The following is a 10,003-nucleotide window of genomic DNA, read 5'->3' as shown; positions in this document are numbered from 1 at the left end:
ACTGCTGGTGGAAATGCAGACTGGTGAAACCACTGTGGAAATCAGTTTTATATTCCTCAGCAAACTAGGTCTAGAGCTCCCATTCAACCCAGCTATTCCCCTTCTGGGTATTTTCCCAAAAGATCTAAAATCATATCACAGCAATATATGGGCACCCATGTTCATAGCAGCACAATGTGTAGTTGCTAAATTGTGGAAGCAATCCAAATGTTCATCCACTGAGGACTGGATAAAAAAATTGTGGTACTTTTATATAATGGAATATTACTCAGCTATAAAGAAAGATAAACTTGAGGCTTTTACAGGTAAATGGTCACAACTGGAGACCATACTCGTAAGTGAAATAAACCAGACCACCATGTGTAAGCAAGGTATTGACTCACTAGTGTAAGAACCTAAAGGAGTGAATAAAAATTAGGAAGTATGATAGACATTGTGAAACGAAAGGAAAATGCTCAAAAGTAAAGAGCAGCTGGGGTGTGGGAAAAGAGAAAGGAAAGAAGGGGAAATTATGTATGTATGTATGTATATCCAGGATAGCTAACATAGTTGTACTACTGACTTCTATTGCTTTACTGAAAGGAACAGTTAATGATTACTTATTTGATCAATCTTGCATATCTCTATTTGTTTTCCTGAGAAACCACTTTGAAGATAACACTATGTAATGCAACAACCATTGTTAATTTGCTACCACTTTGTCTGTAACTCTGTATTGTTTGTATTATTCTTATGCTGTTTTGTAAATGGGTGTCTGTTTGTAAATATGTTTTCCTTCTTTTATTTAAAAGAAAAAACACAACTATTGAAAGAAATTATCCATTATCTTGAAGTGTGCACTTGACTGAGTCTGCACTTACATAAGCATTTGAGAAATTTTAAAACATCCTTTTCTTTTAAAAAGAAAATAGAAGAAGGTCAGTGAAATAATGTGGTACATGAATGCAATATTAGGTTTTACAGTAAAAATGTGAAACAGTGGTTCCCATGTGGTAACAGTAATGCTCTCTCCTGAGCTTTCACAATTACCAGACAAAACAACACATGTACAAGTGGGGCAGGAGAGAGAGACGACACTTAATATGTAGCCACACACCTTACAGTTCGGCTCTTCCTGAACACAGAGACACAGTCCTCAAGAACAGCTCAAAACTGGGTAAAAAGAAATGACTTAAGAATTAATTAATTAAAGAGGGGACTGAAGTAAACAAAGCAAAAATTATCATATCAAAATAAAAGACAAGAAACACGATTAAATTAGGCTTCAAAAGACCCATGAGAAACTCAAAAGCTGTAATATGCACTTACCTGGCTTTTATTCTTTCATGATTTAATTTCTAATTTTATTCACTATCATCTGATAATTGCATGGAACACTTATTCTAACCATGGGCAATTTAAACTATTTTAATTCTTATTTGAAGGCCATGAGACAAAGGAACCTATTTATTGCCTAAGGGGATTTTTTAAAATAAAAATTAAAGTTTAATCTTTCATGTTTTAAAGCCAAGACTGTTTAAAATCATTTACAATAATGCTGTAGGGAGACTTTTTCTGGGTATGCAAAATTGAAAAGATAAATTTACAAGTATTAAAAAAATTAATAGTTTGGGGATTAAATTGTCCCTTTCCTTTCTAGATAAATCTGTCTGAAGCGGATGAGACATATTTAAGAACAGGGTGAACCCAAGGCCTGTGAGGAGTGAGAAGATATGGCTTCCATGCGTCTTGCAGCGTGACTGGAGTTCTCATGGCACCCATGGCAAGCTCAGTTTATTATTATTTATAAAACAAATAATGCACTGGCCTTGGGAATGGCTTCTGACTTTTTTTTTAAAAATTTCATAGGGAATGTCTCTGATGAAGTAAAGAATCATGAATTCTCTAACCACACTTTGTGTGACTTTGAAAAAGTCCCTGATGGAGATGAGACAAATTTACTTTCACTAAGATTTTTTTACTTACACTTAAGAAAACTAATTGAAATATAGTTTTGAATTGTTTCTGATACAACATGTCAGGATTCTACTGAAATACTTTTAGCCATTATGCAAAGTGTTTCCAACAAAAAAGAGAAAAATCACTTTCCATGACACCTGAGGCAGCAGAGCCTACCGAAGGGCAGAATGCCTCTCTAAGACTAAGGGGCGGACAAGTTGCTAATGAGGGTTTTTGACTAGAGCAGGAAGAAGGAAAATGTTTCTCCAAATACATTTTCTCTTTCACTGTGGTCTCAGGAAAACAAAAAGGAATAGTCAAATGTGTTTAAAATTCCCCCTGGCAAACACTCAAGCCATCCTCCTAGGCTGAGTACTTCACATTTCAAGAAGGTTGCAACAAATTTGCGATCCTCATCATACCGATGGAAAGGCTGTGAGCCCACTAACTACTTCACTTTCATTTCCCTCTCCTCCCTCCTCCCTCTGTGCAGCACCGCGGTTTTCCTGTTAGACTACCTCCGTGCCAAGCTGCTCCGCCTCACTGCTGTATCTGCTCTGTCTGAAGACTCCTTATGGATCCATTCACTCAATTTGGGTTTTTGCTCAAATGTCACTTTTTGAGAGAAGCGCGTATCTTTTAATCCTTCACTTCTCCACCTTCTGTGTGAGCCTCTTACTAGCCTTATCTTCCACATATATCACACACATATCTTCTTATCATCTGACTTCTCCCGAGAGACCGAAACACTCACTGCCATGTCCCAGCACTAGGAGAGTGCCTGATGCTGTACAAACACGTTATAGATACTATTTATTGAATTACGTTACCTGCATGGATCAGCTCCATTTGCTTTTGTACTGGCTTCTTAAACTCACAAGTGTGACTAAGAATACAATAAAATTCATGCATCATACGTTGTGCTATTTTATTGTAATTATTTCAGAGTCCTCATATGGGAGAAAAAAATCCTATTTAAGTAAGTACTTTGCAATTTGACTTATAAACAGATGAATCAGAGGTCACATTTTTAGTTTGTGTTTAAGGAAAATTACCATTATTTTTTCAGAAGGAAATTAATCATGTTAAAATGTTTATTTCTCAAAAGATGTTGTTAAAAGATTTATTTAAATAAATATTTTGCATTAAAGCTATAGGTTAATTTCTTGAAAAAAATCAACTTCCTTCAAAAAAATCAACTTGAAGTTGATTTTTCAGGAATAATGTTTATTGTATATAATGAGGCCCATGCATAGTAATTTTTAAAATATTGTATAGACTGAAGTCACTACATATGTGCTGTAGCAATGAGATTTCACACAATCCACCAGATACTTCTAAACATCTCTTGTGTTTCTCATTCCATAATACACAGAGGGTAAAATGTTTTAGATGTAGTGCTATATAAAGAGACTCAGGTTGAGTATCATGGGCTTAAGCATGTCCCAAGTCTTCAGAAAGCTCATCTGTAGCGTGCTGTCACTTTTCTTTCTTTTTTTTTTTTTTCTGAAAGAAACCCTGCAGTATTACATTCAGTTTGTCAACACTTCGCTAACCCTTTGAGCACAGCTGATAGAGGGTCATGGGATTTTCAAAGTTAGAAGGAAACTTGAAGACTGTCCTTCATGTAACAGAGAAGAAGATGAGATCACCTATCAACATCTAGAAAAGTCAAACAAAATCCAGTGGAACATTCTGCCTTTTCATTTTTTTTAAAGAAAACAAATCATAGTATCTAAGCAACAATACTATATCTGAATTATATGAAAAGAAAAGTGGCTTTTGCTTTTGAATAAGGCTACAGATTTCTGAGGAAGAGAGAGTTTGAGTACACAGCCCAGAAGCTGACCCCAAATGAACAACAAAGACGTTCCTCGCCAATCATGGATTTAAAACCAGATGTCAAGGACGGACCTGGTGTGAAACCAAACACTGGAATGATTAAGGATTTTGAGATTTTAACCTTTTCTTGGTTGGGGGAAGATAGGACAAAAAAGCAGGAGTGACAGACAACTTAAAGAGGACTGAAGGACAACGGAGACATTTAAGAAACAAAGTCAGTATGTGGGAATCACGAGCATAGTGGAGTCCCTCACTGAAAACTTTTCTCATTTTCTCATTAGAAAGTAAACCACATTCACCTGCTGTTCCTCAGGAGAACTAAGAAATGTAATAACCCAGACGTCCACTGCAAGTTGCCTGGCTGTGCGGTTAGACACACCTCACCTTGCTCTCGGCGTGTGGGTGCGCGAGGCCCCAGGCGGAGCGTCAGCCTCGCTGCATGTGTGCGGGTGACCGCAGCACCTGCTACTCACCGGGACTCGTGAGGGCTCCCAGGGCGCTGCTCGTGGTGGAGAGAGGGTTTGCATTGGTGCTGGTGGCGGAGGTCTGGGCGGCAGCGGCAGCAGCAGCCAGTGTTGCCAGATTCTGTAACTGTAAAGCATTCATGCCTGTACAAGGACAAGAAACGTACCATTAGCAAAAGGCCCAACATTCCCAGTTTTTGAAGAGTGGGTTCACAAAATCAAGGCAGATGACAAGAACAGCAGGCCCCCTGCACCATGCTTGGATGGTCATGCTCACTGGAGCTGGTCCCTCCGGTCTCTTCTCAGTGGGTACCACCTTCAGCTGTTTATAATCCATCTTCTGCGGCTGGAGAGTAGGTATGGAAAGGGCACCTACATTCCAGCCAGTGATTCTCCTCAGCAGAGTCAACTCACTTTGGCACTGCCGAGCCAAAGACCCTCGTCCACTGCTCCTCTCTACGCTGTAAAGGGAATCAGAAAAGACGAGGCTGCTCTGTACTGACGGGCCGCAGTGGGGCCTCGTGAACTGGCGACTTCTATGGTGTAGCTGTCAAGAAATGCTATGACCCGGGGTTGGACAACCCAAGGGAGAGCTTTGGGTTAACTTTCCATCCATAAGCTCCCGACTAGTACATATGTAAGGTATTACAGAGGAGGCTACGGTGTACCCTTGGAAGCTGAACTGGTAAGAGTTTTAATCCTGGCTCTACCTGTCCACACACAGCACTCAAGCTCTCTAACCTTGATTAGTGAGGGGCCACATTCCCTGTACCTGACCTTTGAGAGCTGTTGTGCAAATAAGGTAAAGAATGCAAACTACTCTGGGAATAATATAAGCACATGATGAACATCAGCTATTATTATTGACATTGAACTCTTCATATTTTAAATGTAAACTTAAATGTGTCTGGGTTTGGAACTAAGTATATGATGAATAAAATGGTAGTACATTGATAGCTTTATTTGTAATATATCTGTATTTGCATTTTAAAGGAACTAGTATTTTAAAACTGGTCTTTTTTAACTAGAATGAATCTGACTAGTAAAAATTAAGCAAAATTAATGAGATGAACATGCAGGAACATGAGGGCGGCTCAGAGGAGAGATCTGAGGCGGTGATCTAAGGCTGGGCCTGGAGTATGTGCTGCATGCACTTCTGACATCTTTCTTCCTCCCCTTCTGTTTCTGATACCACAGGAATAGTCAAAGTACTTTTCATGGTTTGCTTCAAAGTAAGAGAACACACATGTGTAAAGCAGGAAATAGTGTTTCTCTCCTTATATAGAAGAATTCTATACAGAAAGATACTGGACTTAAATAATCGGTTTAATTTTACCTTTTCATGCTTTAGATTCAGATAGCTAATACGTTTCTATTGAAAAGCTTCATCTGCTTTAGGGAGAGTGGCTTGGTAACTGCTTCCATATGCACTGGGGGAAGTAGCTAGAGGGATAGGTTCCAGCGACATACACAAGCGAGCTCCAGCCACTGGCAGGGGGCCCTCAGAAAACATGGCTCATGGCTGCTGAGTTCTACAGAGAGCACTTCTCCCACTCTGCTGCCCTGGCCTTTGCTACCAGGAAAGGCTTTTTTCTGCTCAGAAAAGAGTTCCTGATGTCTTTCTGCAAAATGTGTTTTCATTTTGTTCAAAATGATACTCTTATCTTCTTCCAGGAGACACCTAGATCTGTTGGCTTAGGGTAAAATCCACTTATTTGGTGAGGATGATTAGAAGCAGGGCACAAATATTTGTTGAATCCTGTGAAGTTCTGTAAGGAAAGTACAGGCTTGCAATGCTGTTTTGTCAACCAAATGCAACTAGGAACAAAGATCTCTCTTGTATTCTCTAATAAAGGGTCAAACAGTGTCATACATATTTATGAAAATGTGGGTATTATACATATTGGGTTTATTTTTCAGTTCTACTTTAGCAAAATGGAAATGGAAGGGAAATGGCAGCTGCCTAGCTTTAGTGCAGATTGGTTTGGACCTATCGAGGGGCTCCTGACAGCAATACAAATGCACTTCACACTCGTGTGCGACAACAGCACCCAGGCGGTGAGGGATCCTGTGAGAAGTGGAGGCACACTTGTGTGGATCCATCTGTCCCCTCTTGTGACTAATGTTCCTTCTAGTGTTTTAATGATACAAACCAGATGACTAGACTACATCGCCAACAGACAGCAAGGCATACAAGATGATATAGCGCTGAAATTCCACCTATACCACGCACCTGTCACCAATCAGTCACAGGCACTCATCCTTCTCGTCTGAGACAGAGCTTCTCTCCAGGTAGGAGCTACGGTATTGGAATCGCAGGCGAGGAGGGGCTGCGCTGGTGGCTTGGGTTAGCCCATCCAACTGAGCTGGAGACACCAAGTCTTTGCCCGAGGCCTCACAGCACTGGCATCAAGCCCTTCTGAGTCTGGGGCCAGTGTGTTCTGCCATACTCACGGCCTCCCGCCAAAGACCGCTCACAGCGTGGATTCAGTGGGCGTGCCTTCTGTATGGCGTCCACTAAATCTTGTGGAACTCTCATTCTACTTTGACTCTATCTCTATGTATTTCTTAGCCTCGTTACTGAATGCTAAGTTCCTGGAGGAAAAAGATTTTATTTTACTAATATTTGAGTCTACCTAAACACACACACACAACACACACTCACTCACTCTGAATACATGGTAGATGGTGGATGTGTTGGTGAGATGAATAAATAGGGTAACAATACAAAATTTTAATAGTTTTGTCTGTATAGCCAACCAAAGTTTTAGTGTTTTCCATTCTTTGTATGTTTTTTTGGCAGACCACAGCATCACATATCAACCGCTTTTCCTAAATCATTGATTAATCTAATTCCTTGCTTAATGATCCAATTAAGTTCCTGTGAGTAGGTCGTTAAATGGTCAAAGGAAACTCCCAACTTGATGACTTTGCTTTTTTATTTGTATAACTCTTACATGCAGAATTGCAACGTACAACAGAATGTAAAACTACAATATTGTTCAGCACAATTCAACAGAAATTACATCACTGTATAAACAAGGTATATGGTACCCAAAAAAGACAGTGACACTCTATAAACCAGATGTACAGAACTACACACAAACACACACACACACAGACACAGAGGTACTAAGTCCAAGTGGCAGACGCTAAGTCCAAACAGCGTGCCTTGGGTGTAAGTCTGAACAGTCATTAATAAGCAGATAGGCTGTTAAATGAGGAGTATCTGCAAGTAGCTATTGGAACCATATTTATTATTTACCTCACCCACTGACACTCATTAAAGGCCCTGGAGCCAAGTCAACAGCAGTGGAAACTAACTTGCTCCCTGCCTTTGCCCGGGAGTGGTCCTATTAACCTCCAGTACCCGGTGCACAGATGCAGGTTGTCAGGTGAGGCGTTTTAGTCCACCGTCACCGAACATAAGTCTTGCTTAGTTGAAACGGCAGGCCTGAGAGGCAGCATTTTACTATATTGCTCTCTGCTGGCTTTATGGTGTCTGAAATTGAGGGACTAAACTTGTGCTCTTGTTTAATCAGTTGCTAAGAACTGAGTCAACCAGTTACTACTTTGCACCGGTCAGTAACCTTTGTAAGTATGCGCTACTTCTGGCTTGCTAAGTCACTTAACCAGTTTTTTAACTGCTTAATGTGAGCCCCTGTGCATCCGCTGTCAGACTCGCGCACACCGTGGAACACTGGTTTCAGCTCTCTCCGTGGACAGGCGGACTCAGGACTGCTCTTGTCCATTGCACGCTGCTGCCCCCGCCCCGGTACATCTGGAGCCCACCGACGGGATTCACTGGCCTCTGGGCCTCCGAAAGCTTAGGAGAAAGTGTGTGTGAACCTTTTTTACTGGTGATAGCCTCATGTCTTAGTCACTTTTTTGCCACTGGGACAAAATACCCTACACCCACAACTTTAGGGAGGAAGAATGTATTTTGGTTCACGATTCTTAGAGGGTTCAGTGTATAGTTGGCTGGCTCCAAGGTAGGGACAGCCTGGGGGGAGGACCTAAGCGGAGGTAAGCTGCCCCCTCTAGGGTAACCAGCAAGCAGAGAGAAGGGAAGGGCTGGGGACAGAGACAGGCGCTTTCAGTCACCCCCGGCACCTCCAGCCGACCCCAGCTCCTAACAGCTGCTCAACTCGGAATGGGCCGGTCCACCGATGAGACCCCGTCTCCCTCCACACGCGTGACACTTTGGGAAACATTTCAGATCTGAACCATAACACCCTGACAGTTAAAACTCCTGACTTAGGTAGCTAACTACCAAGTTACAAGTCCTTATAGGAAAACACTGTGTGATGTGAGGAACAGAGAAGAAATTAGAGCTGAGGAATGATGACGCAGGTAAGAGAAGAAAGAAGAAAAGAAATGACTCCTCCCACTCAGCACAGAGACACACACACAAGCAGCGGGGCAGCTGGGAGGTCCGGATGAGCACCTGGGCCCCGGCAGGGCCTGCTCCCGCTCTCCCACAGTGTCGCTGCATCCTGGGCGGGGTTGCAGGGCAGCGAGGGTGCCTGCTCCCTCCGCCCCGAGTCCTTCTCCCAGGCAGAGGCCTGAAGCCTGCCCGGGGACACTCCTTCACTAGCCCTGGCCTTCTACATGCTGCTGGTGTCGTGGGCTCTCTTCTGTCACAGAAATGATTCTGGGACGAGCGTAAAGAGCTGGGGAAGTCTGCGGACAGTGTTTCTCAGCTCTTCACTGGCGAAAGCACACTTCCCTGGTGACTGGCATTTTTGGCTCTTTCTGCCACAAATGTACTGACAGCCAGGGAACCCTCACCCTTGCCTGGAATAAGCTCACAGCACTTCTTACCCCCTCAACAATCCCTCCCTAGGGCGCAAGCTGTCTGGGGAACGGTACCAAGCCAAGTAAGGGGACAACGTGGGGCACCGGGTGAGGACAGGCTCCTACCCAGAGCTTCACTCTGTCTTCCCACACCCTGCTCTTCCGGAACCCCAGCTGCTGGCAGAACTAGTTTCATCAACACTGCAGTTCTTCCCAAGGGCCAAGTCCGCGAGGGGCTGCGTGGCGGTCTCAGGGCGGGTTCCTGCTTCCTTTGCTCATTGGAATTCGTACTTCTGGCCCGTTTGCTTCTTTGGGGTATGGGTGCGCCCTGTCTTTCCCCTCTTTCTCAGCTTCAGTCAGAAGCGCCTCCTCCTCCCCTCCGCCCCGTAGTCGCACTTTTCTCTAGGGTGCTCCCTCGGAATCACCAGGAAGGGCACCAGGCGGAGAGGCGCCTGTCACCCTTTCAGAGGCTGGTTCTGGCTTGGCAGGCTGCTTTACTGAGAAGACAAAATCAAGGATATTGAACTTCATGAAGCACTCTGCTCAGATGAGCACCCCTCAAAACCAGGGGCAGTAATTTGGTGACTAAACATACAACACCTTCAAGTTTTAAGAAATTTAATAGTGAGCAGCTATGATGGTGACAAAAGGAAAAAAAGTTGGAAATACCGGATTTAACTTTTCATTCATTTCATGGGGGGCGGGAATCCTTCTCAAAAGGAAGCAATAATGTACGAAACAGATGCACAATATGCCTCTTCAAAACTTAAGATTTAAAAAAAATATAAGGAGAAGGGCATGAAAATTTAATTTAATGTTCACCTTAGGTAATTTTGTGTCTTATTGTTCATAGCAATTACCATAAATCTGCATATCAATAAGTGGGAACAGATGCCAGTTGTTACAAGCGCTTGCCAATCAGGTCTGTTAAAAGTGACAGATGGGTGGTTACGGAGCACTCT

The 10,003-nt window shown here is 42.8% G+C and overlaps 1 protein-coding gene across 8 annotated transcripts in view; it reads right to left on the bottom strand.

The window, feature by feature from the left end:
* The window catches only part of Celf2 (CUGBP, Elav-like family member 2), a 310,354-nt gene that overhangs the window by 45,353 nt on the left and 254,998 nt on the right, over positions 1-10,003 (bottom strand). For all 8 annotated transcript variants that reach the window (XM_013513698.1, XM_013513697.1, XM_013513693.1 and 5 more), the window contains exon 9: positions 4,254-4,388. In XM_013513698.1, the coding sequence (XP_013369152.1) occupies positions 4,254-4,388 (135 nt within the window). The remainder of the gene's footprint in view (positions 1-4,253; positions 4,389-10,003) is intronic.

This window comes from Chinchilla lanigera, unplaced genomic scaffold (assembly GCF_000276665.1).
Source record: "Chinchilla lanigera isolate Chin_1 unplaced genomic scaffold, ChiLan1.0 scaffold00020, whole genome shotgun sequence".
Lineage (NCBI taxonomy): Eukaryota > Metazoa > Chordata > Mammalia > Rodentia > Chinchillidae > Chinchilla > Chinchilla lanigera.
The sequence above is the reverse complement of the archived record's forward strand: the minus strand, read 5'-3'. Positions and strand labels throughout refer to the sequence as shown.